At 40.8% G+C, this 17,239-nt stretch overlaps 1 protein-coding gene and 1 long non-coding RNA gene across 3 annotated transcripts; one reads left to right on the forward strand and one right to left on the reverse strand.

Moving 5' to 3' along the window:
- Positions 1 to 2,018: 2,018 nt before the first annotated feature.
- Positions 2,019 to 13,091, reverse strand: LOC119120832. Of its 2 annotated transcripts, XR_005097582.1 has the most exons (6): positions 12,921 to 13,091; positions 8,833 to 9,031; positions 6,655 to 6,741; positions 6,392 to 6,537; positions 6,173 to 6,325; positions 2,019 to 3,708 (listed from the first exon to the last, which is right to left on the reverse strand). It is a non-coding gene; the product is annotated as an uncharacterized LOC119120832 (long non-coding RNA). The 2 variants fall into 2 exon arrangements; XR_005097581.1 differs by having other exon boundaries at positions 6,173 to 6,537.
- Positions 13,092 to 13,627: 536 nt separating this feature from the next.
- foxf1 (forkhead box F1) lies at positions 13,628 to 16,557 on the forward strand. Its single transcript, XM_037248049.1, has 2 exons — positions 13,628 to 14,862; positions 15,553 to 16,557. The coding sequence occupies exons 1-2, from the start codon at positions 13,902 to 13,904 to the stop codon at positions 15,714 to 15,716; spliced, it is 1,125 nt and encodes a 374-aa protein (XP_037103944.1). The 5' UTR covers positions 13,628 to 13,901; the 3' UTR covers positions 15,717 to 16,557.
- The last annotated feature ends 682 nt before the right edge of the window (positions 16,558 to 17,239 follow it).

A 17,239-nucleotide genomic window follows, 5' to 3' on the forward strand; every position in this document is an offset into this window, starting at 1 on the left:
GAGTGTTTACACATGTGTGTACAGGTCCTTTGAGAGGTTTACATATTGACGGTAATAGGATAACTTGCAGGGAGAGAAAAAGGTGCTTATCTTGTCACAGCTGTTGTGTTAAGCCGATCTTTGACCCCAAACTTAAGAACCAATTGAGAAATTAAAACAAGAAAATTGCGCGTCTACACGATACTCCTCTTTCATTCATTGGAACTAAAACCCGTACATGTGGTAAAGGTCAGCGAGATGATGAATCATTTTATAGCTATTTCCGAGAATCCTTCATTGGTGTTCAGCAAATGAGAAGCAAAACGGGGAAAAAAAGCGACAGGATGTTTTAACGTCGAATTGGAGCACTGGCTTTGGGACGGGTCGGGTAAGGGGGAGAGGACAGGAAGAGCTCAGCGCTGTGTGGGGTCCGTCCGTTTCTTGTGCCAGGACTATTGATTTTCAGACTCAAAACAATATCAACACAGAAATGTACAAAAATCATGGTTTGGAAAGTGGGTTATTTACAGCTGTGGTTCTTTTCATTCCACATTCTACTAGCTCCATAAAATATGTGTGTGTGTATATATAGTATATTTAAAAACATCACATTGTTGTGGCATACCTCAGATATTTTCACTCGATGTTGCCACCAGGGTCAAATACATCCTTTGGTGTCCAGCTGTTGAAATAAACCCCATATAGGTTTGCATGTGTTAACGCAATACCTTATAATATTGAATGACAATGGAAATGAATGTTGGCAAATTACAGAAAAAAAAACATTGGCAGTAAAATCATTGACTCCCCCTGGACTGCTCCTTCCAGAATTACAATTTCATATAATTTCTAAACTCAACCATAATGAGCTGAAAACAATCAAGAACTGGAATCCTCACCATGTCAGGGGTTGTTCTTAAACCTTTAGCCAGGAGTGCCGGGAAAACATAAATGTCCTCTTAAGAAAGTCCAACCTCTTGACTTTTATAGCACCTTTCCTCAAACTTTATTGAAAATGTCAACTGGTCAAGAATAAATGGGCTTCCTTTTAAAGGCAGCAATATTTACAATCAATTGGAATTCTTTCTTTTTAAATGTGACTGAGTATTGCTGACGTAAGTCTCTAGCGTGAAACTACATTTTTCCAGACCGAATACAAAAAGAGTTCTTTTGATCCCTGCATGTTTTTCATATTTATTCTAATAAGATTGTCACCAACACTGAGAATCACTTAAGAGACTCAACATACTGATAAGGATTTCTCCCGGTCATCCTCCTTAAACCTGAAGTTTTGTTCTGCTACCAAAATAAGCACTACAAAGTTGCCAGTTAACATCACAATGTTTTTTTAGCATATAGTATCTTACTCACAGTTTGTCGCTTGATCTCAAGAGGTTTCTCTTGCTTGTAGACTCGAATGTCTTCAATAAACTTCATCAATGTAGTCTGTTGCTTTAAATATGGCCTCCCTAAAGGAGTAGGGTTAACATTGTTTTGTAAAGGTTGGTCAGAAGTAACTTATGTTCAAGGTGGGTTAAAGGGTACATCCAGGCATGCAAGTACTTCAGAATCTGCAAAGGCCCATTGCAAAGATTTGATGGTCCATTGAGAGCTTTCACTTCCTGTTGCTGCATGTTTGGAAGTTGCTATCTTGTCAAATTCTTGGATTAGTGCCCACTGTTGGTTGGGAGTATCACCCTTCTCCAGGAAACACAATTAACCATTTATGAGGCAACTCAGTGAAGGAGTTGGAAGATGCAAAATTTTAAAGGTGCTAAGTTACTGTAGTGCAATCGTTTTCAACTTTTTTTTTAATAGTGAAATTAACTTGCTTTTGTTAGTTTGTGTTCCAAATTATTTTGCATGTGGGATTTAAGTTAATTAAAAATTGTTTATCTGGTCAGGTTTTTGCATATGTTGTGTCTCCTATTCTATTCTATCAGTACTAGTTGAAAATGATTCATGCAGTTCCTTTTTTGGGGGTGACTGCCCTTGTTGCTCCATACAAAATTCAGTTGATCAATTAATAACATTAAGAATTTAACTCAACACAACTTTATTCATAGAGCATTTATACAACAACCACAGCTGCAACAAAGTGCGCTACATAATGAAGTTGACCATGAATCACATTAAATGATACAAAGAAAATAAACATAAATACATAAATAAATTACGCTTTTCTAAATAACCGATACCTGTCTAAAACTAAAGTCTTGCAGCCTCCACTTGGCCTCACACGACGTTTAGACTAAAAGAATGATGTGGTCTGTCAAGGTGATAGTTTGACCCCTGAACTGAAATAACATAAACTCAGTTGACGGTGAGATAAGGACGTAAGAATATTGTACCCAAAAAGTGCCAATTATTTATCTTACTTTTAAATTAAGTCACTTGTCGTCCTATTACATCTTTGAATTCATCGCGTCTTGGTCAGTGTGAGCTCCAATTAAATGTTTAACCCTTTCTCCCACAGAGAGAAGATGTCAAGTGTCTGGGTGTTAGTTCAACTGAGCCCGTGTGTCTCCAAACTAATCTCCAGGCCAAAGAGCGCTGCGGATCTAAGAGGGGAAGATGGCCTTGCAAAACGGCCTGAAGGCTCAAAGCAGATCTGGGATGGAGCTAGATAATGAGCAGGGGGGATAAAGTAGAGTTATGGAGGTCTTATCACCCGGAGCCCCTGGGTCAGGCGGCACTGCTGGTGGCCACGGTCGACTAAATTATCACAAAAACACACAACTGTAGGTAAAAAATGTACAAATGTACATACAAATATGCATCGTCCAGGTAGAGCTATTTGCATGTATACACAACGCCTGAATGATGTCCTTCACTGGCTCCACTCAACATCTACGCGGGGGTCATGTGGGGGAGACGCAGACAAAGTGTGCTGTTGGTCTAGCCAGACCTCAGGCTGTGATTTGTTGAAGAGCATCAGACGGGAGTCAACCACAATCGAAATAAATCACCTCCGTGGCACCAACGTTGATAATGCCCCGATGTTACATGCATCGTGTGCACTTACAAATAGTCGTTAATTTTCTTCACGGGGACGAGACACAATCTAATTGTTGGGTTTGATGCCACAATATGCTTTTCAGCATCTCTACTGCATTGTTATGCGTCACAATCTTGTAGCGGCGCTGTGGGGAACAGCAGCGGACTTTAGGAGAGACATGCGTGATCTCAGCCAGGATGAAACAAGCCGGGATCGTCTTACCATTACTATTCTTACTGTAGGCAATACGCAGACACAAAAGCTGATGAAAAGATTGATTGGAGGAGTTTAAATGGCTATTTGATACAGCTGAGTTTAATTCAGCAAAGTGTTTGGGGGATTAAAACAGCATCGGCCGAGCGTGACGAGGAACAGAATCGCTTCCTGATAATTAGTCCGCTCATTACAGTACGTAACTTGCTCCTTTCTTCCACAAGAGACATGTTTCTCAAAGTGAGCAGGACTCCAGCTCAGGGTGTCAGTATGTATCCCATTATGGTTGGGCCGCGTGGACAGAAGAGTTCTGCCGGCTTGCCGCGGCTTTATTTATTTGACTGTCTTTCATCTGCAAACCACCACAATCGACATCAGAGGCAAATCCACCCTGTGTATCCCATAGGTGTCATTTAGGATTGATTCCCTGGAATTAGCAGACGTCAAACGAAACCATGTGGTTGTCTGTCGGACCAGCTGTCTGTTTTTCCCAAACGCCCACGATATAGAGTCCACACCTACAGACAAAAAAAAATACAACAACATGAAGTTGCTCCATATAAATCACAAGTATTGTTTTTTTTACTTAACCTTCCCTTTAATATCCTGGATGTAAATGATTACACTAAATTCTGAGTGAAGTGACTGATATGAGTCTAAAAGTCCAAAAACACAGCCAAAGATGAAGCGGCCGTTCATCGACATATTGCCATCGTGTCCGTCTGTCTCCAGTCAGGACACACTCAACAGCATGTCCACTTTGCCGTGACTGTGTTTACTCGGCCGGTACACAAAGTCAGCTGGCTGCAAGCGCTATTAACGAATCAAGAACAAACCTCTGCAGAGTGCTTTTCATTTTATATACTCTGAAAGTTGCATAGATATAGATATATAGCTCTGGTCATTTTGCGCTATTTTTACAACAATGTAAAAGGGTCTTGAGTGTCTTGAAAGGCGGGATGTTTACAGTCTGAATGCACAGTTTTGCAGCAGGACTTTTTCTTCACTGTCGCTGTGAACATCCTGCATGTATCTAGAGCAGTGACTCTCAAAGTGTCGTACGAGTACCACTAGGTACAGTTCAGTTGTTGTGTTTTCTAGTAGTTTTGTATTTAGACTTTGAGAAAAAAAATGTTGACGTGATTCTCACAAGTTATAAACAGTTGTCATATATATTATGACAATAATGTTGTTTCATTTTGAGTTTTGTTTCTCTTGGCATATTTTTGAAAATATATATTTCCAGTAGAATTCTGACTGGATATGTATTTTTTTTCCTCATAATATTTTGACTGTATTCCTGTTTTTCCCTCTGTATCACAACTTTTTTTTCTTCTAATATTTTAGCTTCATTCATTTATAATTTGAACTTTTTCTCATTAAATGCATTCCTGGAATGACTTATTTTTACCCCTCTTAACCCCTTGACGCCAATAAAAAAATATATACCTACATATAAAAATTAAATAAAACCTGTCATTTTTTAAAATGAATATTTAGGCCAAGATGCTACTGGATTGTCATGTAGATTATCACAAAGGTACTTTGACGGTTACGCAATTTTTAGGTGGTACTTGGCATAAAAGGTTTGAGAACCACTCATCAAGAGTATACGTCCCACCAAATGTCCCGAAGCATCTAATGTAATCAGGACACTTCTGTAAAATGCTTAAATATATCTTTTTTTCAATCACAAGAATAAACATGAACCAAACCTTTAATTTGCACTGAAGTGGAATTGAGGAGCTTGAGGCCCTGCCGCGGTGTACTTGATTACTTAATAATACGGTGATAAACACAACTATCAATCAAAGCCTCTGACAAGAGCTACAATTCAGGGGAAATCTTGCCAAACTCACAAGTGTTGGCTCTAACTGTGGCGAAGCATGTGTGCGAGTGTGCGTGTGTGTTCGACCATATAGGTGGAAAGCAATGAGGTGTTACGTTTATTTATAGAGCATAAGTGCAGTAATGGTGTATCTTGATAACAGCTTTATAATCAAATGGTCACTCAGCAGATTGGCCAAGGGGGACTATTTGAATGAATTTGTGAATGAGAAATATTTTTGTAAGATGGAGTGGAGATTTGGCAATCCCAGTTACATTTTGAATAAAAACAACAAAAACGATTTTCAAATGACATGAAACTTGACATAGAAAATAGATGTTTATATTGGACAGCGGCAGCAGCAGGACTATCATTTAGTAATTGGGTTGGCGTGAGTTTCCTGCAAATTTTGCCAAACAGTAAGTTGGCATGTAAATGTGACAGAATAAAGAAATTCTATTGAGATATGTGGACCTACACATTTCCAATGTGCTGGACTGCTGACTGCACGGCCGATAAGGTTTGAAGCAGATTATATTTTCAGTTAAAACTGAAAAGTACTGTCATGAAATTAGAATATCTACTTTCCAGAGTTATGAAACAAAAGCTTGATAACTAGCTCAAATTACCTTTCCCCGCTGAATTGGAAATGGCAAACACTACAAAAGATTTCGTAATGTGTTTTTTAATAATAAAAATTGCACTCTAATATTTTACTAGAAAACATCCATAATAATGTATTTAAATAATATGTAAGAATGAAACAGCTTTTGTCTTATTTTCTACTTCAGTTCAAAGGACGTTTTGCTACTCTTTCTGGTGTGCATGCCTTGGACATAAGGGGGCAGTATAATAGACAGGCATATACAGTACATGTAGACAGCCACAGCTCCTCAGTAGGATGCAGTAATATTGGTCATACATTGCAGAGAATAAAGCATAAACTCTATTCCTGTGAGCATTTTCTAGTATCAGTCTACATGTGTTGCTCCACCATTTGTGTTTAGTTGTGGATTTTGAGCAGATTGGGTGACTTTTACCCATGGTTGGGTTGATTATTTCCACCCAGCAGATTGGGTTGAACATTGGATTTGGGCTGGCTGAAGAGCAGCACCTGGTTGTTATCTAGAGTAAGTTTAATGTAAGATTTTTACCTTTTATTGGATCAAAATCTTAACCACGTTGCGCTGGGTCGACTTGCCAACTTGTATAAATAACCCAGCATTGGCTCTGTCTCTTTTCAACCCAGCGTTGGGTTTGTGATTTCACCCAATTTGGGTTATGTTTTGCCAGGCAGTTTCCTTGTGCTGAAAGAAAAAGTGGGGATTGAATAGGATTCATTTGTGCTGCAAAGTTTGCAGTTTTCTGTTTACTTTGAGTTTACGTCAGCGCTCAGGTAAATTAAGTCCTCAAAAATCCAGCTGGTTCTGGAGGTGCGCCTCTGACGGGCTTGCTGCTATTCTCTCTCGGACCTCGCCACTTGTAGCAGACCGTGGCTGATTTCCTTCCTTGCGTGACTCTGGAGTGTAAACACACAGCCAGAGTGACTCATCACTATTTCTCACTTCCATGCTCAGATATAAACACACGGATGGGTCAGGGGTCATTTGAGGGTAACGAATGGGCGTGGGCGGACCTAGTATGTATCCCTGTAAGACATCTTCCATTCTCCAAAGAATTCACAGCTTCCTGTGGTCAAAGCCACATGCCTGCCCACTCCAGCCTAGAGGAAGCAGAAAGAGAAACACGGTTAGAAATAAAGAACGAGAAAGAACACCGGCAATCCAAGTGATAAATTGACTTCTTTGCAGCGCTGCGTGGAAAGAATGCCGATGTGATGTATTTCTGTTCACCTTCCAGACGCAGGACGTGTTAAAAGAGTGATGCTTGGATGCGAGCAGGAGGGGATGTGACTAAGTTCAATCGCGTGGCGAGTATTAACTTCATTCATACTCCGACTGATTTATAAGACATGGAAAGCGTGTTTATATGCCGCTGCCAGCTTGTCTTTGAGGAAGAACGACATCATGTTACAAAAACTGGGATGCCTTTGGTAAGCGCTGATCAGCGCTTTAGTCCTTTTACCCTCCTGTTGCCGCAGTCTGGTGGGGGGGGGCAGACACTTCCCGTCAGGCCCCAATGTGAAGAAGGGCCAAATACAGTACAACATCAATCACTTGGCACTCCACAACTTCCCCGGTGCCATTGTTGTAGAGCAGGAAATAGGCTGCTAGCAGGTGGAAATAAAAACCCTTTGACAACTACAGCATAGGGTTGAAGATTATTCCCAGGATGAGCGCAACATTTGCACAAGCTACTGCCCCCACCACCACCACCACCCCTCACACTCAGCCTCACCCGCACATATACAAATATAGCAACATTTATGTGTACAAGATTTGAAGAACAGTAACATTAGTTATTTTTTGCAGAGGATAAAGAATATATGCAGTGAGTATTTTTGTATCATATGTCTATATGTGCAACGTTTGTTTTATGTTTTATTTATTTGATATTTATATTTATATTTTTTATATATATTTGCGTTATGTTTTATTTATATTATTTTATTTTAATTATCCTTGTCAATAGTGTTACTATAACACCACCACATACAGGACATAGCTAAATCACGCCTTCTTACTCTGTTTGGGTGTTTGTTCCTCTGTCATGGTGGTTTCTTAAAAATCTGATTAGTACAAGAAGGGCTGTTGTTTTTTCACAGATCATTTTAGTAATGTAATAACGTCAGGTCAGCCTGGCAGTTTTAACAAAAATAACTGAAAATCAATTAATTTAAAATGGAAAAAAATGTCCTCTTTAAAAATGTTAAAATGTAATTATTAAAACAATGACTACAAAGTTGATAACAGTTTTATAATGAGGACACTTTGGCCCTTGAATTTGATTCTTATTTATTTCCTATGATTCTAAGATTCGGTCAACCAGCATCCTGTATCCTGTATTATAGGTTCCACTGTATTGTGTTTTTAGAACCTTAAGAAAGCTTCTGTTATTCCCCCACTGACTTGTGGTGCTGTGAAAATGAAAAATACTGAGGCTGTTTTGTGTGTCACTACATTTGACATCATGTTCTTCATCTTTCCACCAATCACAGGTTTGCGTTGGACACGAAACTGCCACATGTTTTAATTGCAGCCTCTCCCTGCCTTCTTTCCGTCCCCGCCGCTCTTCATGTGGGATGGAAGGCTGAGACCTGGCAGGGTGGCTGTCACATAATGCCCACGCCTGTGATGCTTCGCTGGGACCCCCCTCCGCTCAGGAAATGCTCTCGGCCTATTTCCCACCCTGGCGCTCCACTGTGGAGAGCCGGGCATTACGCTCCGAATCCAGTTACCGTCCCAGAACATTCCTGACTGATTCCGACCGCTGCCTGGCCGTGGCTTCCCAGAGACAACGAGGACGTGCCCTCATTTCAAAGCGACTGGAGTATCAAGTTGGGCGCTACCAAAGCTCTTCATGGCAGAAGCTGCATGACAGGAAACAAGCTCCCCCCATATTGCTTCCATTTGTGGTTTGTATGTAGGTGGCTTCAGTTGGGTGCAGGATTAAAAATATTCAACTCAGGTTGCCAGAGTGATATCTCCGATTGTGGTGGAGTGTTTGGGAATTCTTAATTGCTTTTTCCGAATGAGCTTACCACAGGAAAATCCCCCTTCAGAGCAGAAAAAAACAAGAGAGTGGGTGACCCGTAAACGCTGAAGATTTCATGTAAACACGCACATCGGAGCCCATGCTGCTCCCCGGCCCGCCGCATCTCACTGCTGTCAGGGTGGCAACACGGCAAACTAACCTGCAACGGCGGCCCACCAAGCCTCTGCTCATGCCCTCGCCAATGTGGTTTATGTCTCATCTCCTATTATTGACGGCTCAGACAGCATCAGGATATCGTGACGGACCGGCCCTGCCTTCTCAGCCGCAGGGTGGGGCGCCGTTGACTGGCTCCCATGTGCTGTGTAGGACAGACCCATTGTGGAATGGCATCCGAGCGCCTGTAAGAAAAACAAGGAGAGAGGACGTTGGGCAAATAGATGATCAGTTATCAAATTCAATGTCTTCAACTGAGGTTTTATTGGGTCATAAACTGGAATAAAATTTCGGAAGTTAACCATCAAGCTGGCACACATTCTTGGCAAGGGCTTTTTGACCCATAAAATACATAAGTGTGTGTTATTAATATTTTTATTATCCTGTTTGTCATTGTAACATTGTATAAAACATAAGTTGGGGACTTAAGGGAGGAGGAAAATTTCAGACTTGAGGCAAAAAATGATTTCATCAAAATATACTGCTAATTACAAAATGGAACAAATTGTGCTTCATACACAAAATATATAAGAGAAAACGTGTGCTTGAATTGTTGGATTTAGAGTATTAGCCTATAACATTTTTGAATGAGTCATTGGGAATGAAAAAAATAAACAATCCGCAAAACAACTTACAAGTTAAAAAAAAAGTTTGAAGTGGATTTTACATAAAAAATGTTTTGAGGGGAAAGTACAGCTATGATTGTCAGAAACTTCAGTTTCTTGACTGATTAAGTCTTCACAAAGAAAAAAATACAAGCTTTGTTTAAGTGTATCCTATATAGAAAGGGAAGCAACAGAGGTCAATTTAAAAAATAATTTAGTTCCAAACACATTTCTCTGATGGACAGTTTTCATTCATAAGTGCCTCCTTCCTTCCACATTCAGCATTAAATAACCTTGACTAGTGGAAATTATCATCTCTTATTCATTACTTTTGAGTGTTCCTTCAATTTACACACACACACAAAATAGATGAAGGACCTACTTTATGATGTAATGATGACCAATTGAGACAATTGTTCATACATGTGGTAACTCATTTGAACACGACTAGTATTTGTCTAACTTTTGGACCAGTTAAATCCTCACTCATGCGATGTGTCCATCATGTATATATGAATAGGCAGCATTAGATCAAATAATAATAATAATAATAATAATTAGAACACTTCAGCGCATCTTTATGAATTCGATCAAATTAATTGTACACATCCTTGACATGCAAGTGGAATATGCGAGAGATTTCAATGTGCCAATGTGCACCTAGGCACTTGTTCCATTTTAGGGTCTTTTTAAATATTATGCACCATGCAAAAACATGCCTTGCAGTACTTTCTATAAAGTGATTTTCTCATTTAAATAGCACAATACACAAATATTATGAAGCGTAACCACAACATGACAGTATTCATGTTAAGCGGATACTCTTGTACAGAGTCAATAAGGCAGAATGTGTATTGGGTTTCAGGTGTACCTAATGTTATGGCCTGTGACTGTATTTGGTTTCACGGCCTCTTACAGTGCTTATTGCCTGTGCATAGGAACGACTCCTTTCGTTAGCTGTGGCCATGAGAAGAAGGAAGAGCACGCAAGCATATAGCAACTGCATGGTGGAGGCCATCAAATACACTTGACGTTCACGGAGCGACCCAAAAAAGCGCGCAATCAGCGGTCTGCGAGCTATGCCGTCCTTTCTCGTTCACATAAACAGCACTTAAAGGAAAATATACACGGCCACCTACAGCGCAAGGAAAGTGATGAGGGCTCCACATCACACTGGTTTCAATTAAAGCGACAGCGAACTACAGGGGACACTTGACGTGTACATTGACTAAACGCACTTCTCCTTAAAAAAGCTTGACAATTCGTGAAGGAAACGGTATATTCTAATTTTAGTATAAAATGTAGGCTATTTGAAAAAAGTTTAAATGTGTGTGTTTTGCGTCAGACATAATATTGGGACATTTTGATAACCGGCTATTAATTGGCATTTCTTGTTCTCTAATTTGAAATATATCAATTAATCATCATTATCATCATCACATATGTCGCAAGACCATTTGCATATTATATATTGGACAATCATTTTTAATTTAATGCGCAACGTCGTGGACGCTACAATAAAATTGTAAACCCGCAAAACCTTTGAGTAATAACTTAAAATAAACAGCAAAGCATTAATGTTTTAAAGCATGTGCTGATTTTTTTCTTTTTAGTAGTACTTCTTTAAATTAATTCACATATTTGAGTTGTCCCAAAACGTTTTGAGCGACTCTGGCGTTGCCAGATGTAGTTGGCCGCTTGTAGTTTTATTTCGTGATCACCTTTGTGTTTTTGTGTCCTGCTTTTGTTTTATGTTAATCATGTTATAATTGACCTATTTATTGATGCACAGAACTTCTGTGAAATCTGTTTGGTTTTTTTTCATGTGCTTTATCAATAGCCTGGATTGAATTGGGATACAGAAGTGTGGAAAGATATATAACTTTTTGGTTAATTACGCATGTTTAGTTATATTTACTCTAGCTGTATTAATCATCTGTTGCCTTAATCAGCACTAAGAAATGAAATATTGTATGTTTTTATTCCTTGCCATTGCGAACATGTGCAGTCGTCATACATTTTAAACTTTTATTTAGCCAAATCAAATTTGATGCATTCTATAAGTGGCGTGACATTTGCTATAAGCGTCCCTAAAGCTCTTAAATGGCTACAGAAAATTAAACCATTTAGGTAGCTACTAAAGAAACAGCAACTGAGTGTGTTTCTTGCTCAAATGATGAGCTCAGAAGAAAACACATGAAGTGTTTTCCGACTCCAGACAGGAATGGGGCTATATTGGGTTCACTGCAGTAAATAAGGTATACACGACAGTCAGGAAGGCCTGTCAGGGCCGTGCACTCTGCGGTCTACCTCCACCTAAGTGGTCCTGCTTTCCTGGGTATGCAGAGCTGTCCAATATTTCACGATGGGACGTCATGGAAGAAGGGGAGAAAAAAACACATGAATGCTTGGTGACGAACACAATCTGCTTGCGACACCATGAACAGCGAGTTCTTTTCCTCTGCTATTTATTCACGAATAAAACATGTTTATATCATTAAAATAAATATTGATCAATGTAATTGTCGCAGTTCTCAACATTAAGTAGAATGAAAATTGTGCACTATAAAAGTCAAAGTCAAGTCAACATAATAAATATGCATTTTTTGAAAGTGTATTGAGCGTAGTAAGATCATCATTCTTGTTAATGCCAAAAAAAAGTAAATTGGGCGTATTAGACCCTTTTACTCACTTTATATTCTGAAAGAACCGGATATCAATTAATATTAACTAATATTGATCTCAGCGCATCATAATGGCAAGAGTATCAGTTTGTGTTTCGGTGGGGCGGGGGGTAAATGAAATGAAGGTAATTAAACGCAGTGGGCAGGGAGAAGACCGGAGCGTGCTTCCCCCTGCGCGGATCGAGCGCGCTGGGTGGTCCTATTCGCTGATAAATGCCCCCCCCCCTTTTTTTTTTTTTACAAAATCTGCACCAACGTCGGCGCAGTCGTCGGTTCAAACAATATGAGCATTAATTAATCGACGCGTGTGTGCGCTCAACGGCAAAACTAACAATTAGCACCTTTGCACCAGCCTGACTGACAATGAAATGACATTTTGACCATGCATGCATGAATCAAAGAACAAAAACGCCACTTGGGTTCTGAAAATTGTAATGAAATATATAATAAAATATATATATTTTTTTTGTTTTGTTTATTTTATCTTATTGTTCAAATAGGAACAGTAGGAGATTTGAGCTCACTGTGAGGGGAAAGGTTGCAGACTGCAGTTATGGCGATCTCTAGGGAACAATAAGCAAGCTACTGTCAACAGATTTAGCTTATAAAGTCATCTGCTTGCAGTATAGTCTGCAAGCACTGCTGCATAAAAGCCAGTCTAGAATTAAACCTTACAACAGTGCACCTTTTAACATCGACGAGGCTATGAGAAGTACTTTGCAAACCCTATTGATCCCCTTTGACAATTAGGTATACCAGAATAAAACTGAATTATAGTAACTTACTTTTACTTGTGAAATGACGGTCCCAGCATGTCTGGAGTCGTTCCGTGGTCTGAACCCGAGGTTCTGCGCTCACAGCGCGGCAGAGGTTCAACTTCATTCCCCGGGCGTCTCCTGCGTAAATATTATGACTTACACAAACAATATTCGGCTGCATATAAAAAAGCCCACAGACTTCTCTGTGCAGGGCACATCACATAACAGTGACTATTAGCTGATCGAACTGGGCTTTTTGTTGATTTTCTTTCTTTTTTTTCTTTTTTTTTTACATTCAAGAAGTGAACATGTTTACATTTTGCTGTGTAAACATCCTGCCCACCCGCCCGCTTATTTTGTACAGAAATTTGGAGGCTGGTTTTGAATATGAGGGGGCACGCCCTTTGGAAAAGTCTTTTAAAACATTGCAAAAATATTTAGATGCTTTCCAACGGGTGGCGCATGAACGTGTGAGAACTTGCACATATTGGATTAGAATACAATTAGTTAAAAAAGACAAATCCGATGTTAACGCACACATACATTATTGTAGTGTTTGCATACAGTAAGGCCCTATGGAAGATAGAATGACACATTTAAACGAAAGAATAGTCTTTTTTTTAATGCAAAGTAAAAAGTGAGTGCACCCAGATGTGCACGCTTACAGGCGGCCCACCACTGGAGGAGGAGTGGAAATGGGCGGGCCCCATTTTTTTTTCCCGGATGGCCAAGACATGCAGCTTCCAGCTCGCTGATGGCAACAGATAAGTAAAAAAGTCAGCAGGACAACACACAGCAAGTGAAGTGGAAAGCGGCTCCTGTTCTACTCCTTCTATCCCACTCTGGAAAAGTTTTGGACAAGGCACTCTTTCAGGAACCTCTCCGCACTGAGAAGCAGCGTTCTCCTTTTTTTTGGTCTCTTTATGCCGGTGAGTTGACGTCGTCTCGTGTGGTGTGGAGGTGGAAGACAACGTCTTCTTCTACCCAGCGCGCCCGAGGGTCTAACTAATGACGGCAGAGGTCCAGCAGCCCCAAGCGCACACTCCTGCCCAGAGCGGCCCCATGTCTGCTCCGGACAAGACCGCGGTGATGGACACCGCCGCCTCCTCCACCGCCAAAGCCAAAAAGACCAACGCGGGGATCCGCCGGCCGGAGAAGCCTCCTTACTCTTACATCGCCCTCATAGTCATGGCGATCCAGAGCTCCCCCACTAAGCGGCTGACCCTCAGTGAGATCTACCAGTTCCTGCAGAGTCGCTTCCCCTTCTTCAGGGGCTCCTACCAGGGCTGGAAGAACTCGGTGCGCCACAATTTGTCCCTAAACGAGTGCTTCATCAAGCTGCCCAAGGGTCTGGGCCGGCCAGGGAAGGGTCACTACTGGACTATCGACCCGGCAAGTGAGTTTATGTTCGAGGAGGGCTCGTTCAGGAGGAGACCCCGAGGGTTCCGGCGCAAGTGCCAAGCGCTCAAGCCCATGTACAGCATGATGAACGGTTTGGGCTTCAACCACATCCCAGAGTCGTACAACTTCCAGGGGAGCGGCGGGGGCCTGTCGTGTCCGCCCAACAGCTTGTCCCTGGACAGCGGGATCGGGATGATGAACGGACACCTGGCGGGGAACATGGACGGCATGGCTCTGTCCGGCCACTCGATGACGCACTTGTCGGCCAACGGCGGCCACTCGTATATGGGGAGCTGCGCGGCGAACGCCGCCGAGGGGGGCTACCCTCACCACGACAACTCCGCCTCGCCTCTGCTCACCAGCGGCGGCGTGATGGAGCCGCACCCGGTCTATTCTAGCCCGGCGTCGGCGTGGGCTCCGAGTCCCAATAACGGAGCTTCTTACATCAAGCAGCAGCCGCTGTCTCCGTGCAACCCCGGAGCCAACGCGCTGCAGCCCAGCCTGCCCACGCACTCGCTGGAGCAGCCTTACCTGCACCAGAACGGCCACACGGCCACGGACTTGCAAGGTAGGCAAGCTTCCATCCACAGAAATACCACAATAACAACAGCAATAACACTTCGGCTTACATTGAAACAGATCGCGTGGAAAAATGAAAACAAAGACCAGCCACATAATTATTAGTGTTGGGCCAAGCTAAAGTGCTTCACTGACCTTTTGCCAAGCGCGGGCCCAGTAGAAATACTGCCTTTAATTGCAGTGGCAAAAACTTGGTCTTGTAAAATCACTAAACACTGGATTTGAAATGAATATTTTACTTCAAGCAAAAGCACATCAGGAAAGCACTTTAAATTGTATTGGGAAAGCTCCAGATTAGTGAATAGAAAAACAAACAAGCAGACTGCCTTGTCTCGGACCAATGCCAATTAAACTTGCATGCGTCTTTTTTAGGCCATCATACTAAAAGGAACACTTTGAAACTTATAATAATTACTATGATTTTTTTTATGTATTATTACACTTGACTAAAATCCATGTACGTTTTATATAGAAAAGTTGGCAATTGAGCTTCCATTTGCCTTGACTATACCTAATAAATAAACTTGGAGACACTGGAGGCTTATAATTACTAGAAAATAACGTAATTCCATATTGGCAATTCTATTTTAATTATTTGTGACTAAACAACCCTACCATGGGGGCAATTAGGGGGATGAAAAAAATTGCATGTCGTAAACGTGCATGTGTGTGTTTTCAGGCATCCCTCGGTACCATTCGCAGTCTCCGAGCATGTGTGACCGGAAGGAGTTCGTCTTCTCCTTCAACGCCATGACGTCGTCAGCCATGCACTCGCCGAGCAGCAGCTCCTACTACCACCACCAGCAGGTCTCCTACCAGGACATCAAGCCGTGCGTCATGTGATGCGGGTTCAGTTCGGTTCAGCTCCGTGCAGCTGAAACGAAAAGGAAAAGAAAACCACTGAGGGGACGTGAAGGCCTCTCGAAAGACAAGCCGGACTACTTTTTCCTCCCCTCTTCCGTCTCACACAAGCGCGACCATATGCAGTGATGATGATGATAATAATATATAATAATACAAACTTTTACGTGCCGTCATGGAGCAGCGGGGTGAAAGTCTGATGACGTTTGGTACTAGGTCCTGCATCGCGGACTACAACTACACATTTTTTGTCCAGCTTTTCTTCTTCATCCTTGTTAAAAAAAAAAAAGATGCACACTTTTATTTTCTGTGTTCTCTTTCTTCTTTTTTTGTTGTTGTTGCATAAAACACTCTTTTGGAATTCCAGTGACATGAACAATTGTGGACAATATATTGATGTGTCCATGTATACTGTATAAAATGATTAAGGCACTTTTTGAATAGCCTATAAGCGCAACTTTTTTTTTTATTTATTCGGAACTGAAAGCCTGCATATTTTTCATTTCAGGCGAATTGGCCAAGGAGGTTTTGCTTTATTGGCAATATTTGTCAGAACGCTTATTATTTGTTTTAAAATGAAAAGTGAGGATATATTGTAAGCACCGTTTCTGTCATTATGTATAGACCACCATGAATTAATGCCAGCACTGTTCTATAGATTGTTGGAGAATTTAGCAAAGGTCATCTTTATTACAATCTGTAAGAAATAAAATATTTTTGGGGCTGTTGATGCCTAAATTCTCGAAACAGATACATTTGGATTTTGTTTAGCATACAAAACCAGTTTAACAACTTCAAACTCAATCTATTCGTCAATTATCAATAAATATGTATAATGTTTGGTTGATTAAAATTTTGGTCATTTAACATAAACGTCAGAAATAATGCTAAAACTAAGTCATTTATAAAACCTAAAGAAGATGCTGATGAAACTTTAAAATGTATTGCCATGAATTTTGGAGAGACGCATTTTGTGACGACATGAATGCATGTTAAGAACTTAAATTCCACACTCTCCAAACGGTTGGGTTAAAAATTGGACCGACCAGGGAAAATGGGTCAATTTGACCCAACTGTGGGTGCCCCCCCCCCCCTTGAAAAAAACAACCCCAAAATATTTTACAAAAATATGGGTCAAATTGACTCAACCTCCTTGGTCGGTCCAATTTTTAACCCAAATTATTTTTAAGGGTGCAGTAATTATAATCTCTTGTAAAAATAATACCACTTCCGTATTTAGGGCTGTAAAATAAAATCGGCTATATTTTGACATAATCCAACCACAAACAAATGTAAAACAGCATTACACACGCGATCAAATACAAACGCTGCATCCAAAAGTTGACCGATAAATATTACAACTTTTTTTTTTTACTAACAATCCCGATGATGTTTTAATTAAAACTCTTTCGTAATAGTGGTTTACAGTGCATAATCGTACTGCATCATACTGGAAGCTTTTTCAAATATTTTGTCCCGCTTGTGTAGAAAAATAGTGCAGTTCT

Source organism: Syngnathus acus, chromosome 3, assembly GCF_901709675.1.
Source record: "Syngnathus acus chromosome 3, fSynAcu1.2, whole genome shotgun sequence".
Classification (NCBI taxonomy): domain Eukaryota; kingdom Metazoa; phylum Chordata; class Actinopteri; order Syngnathiformes; family Syngnathidae; genus Syngnathus; species Syngnathus acus.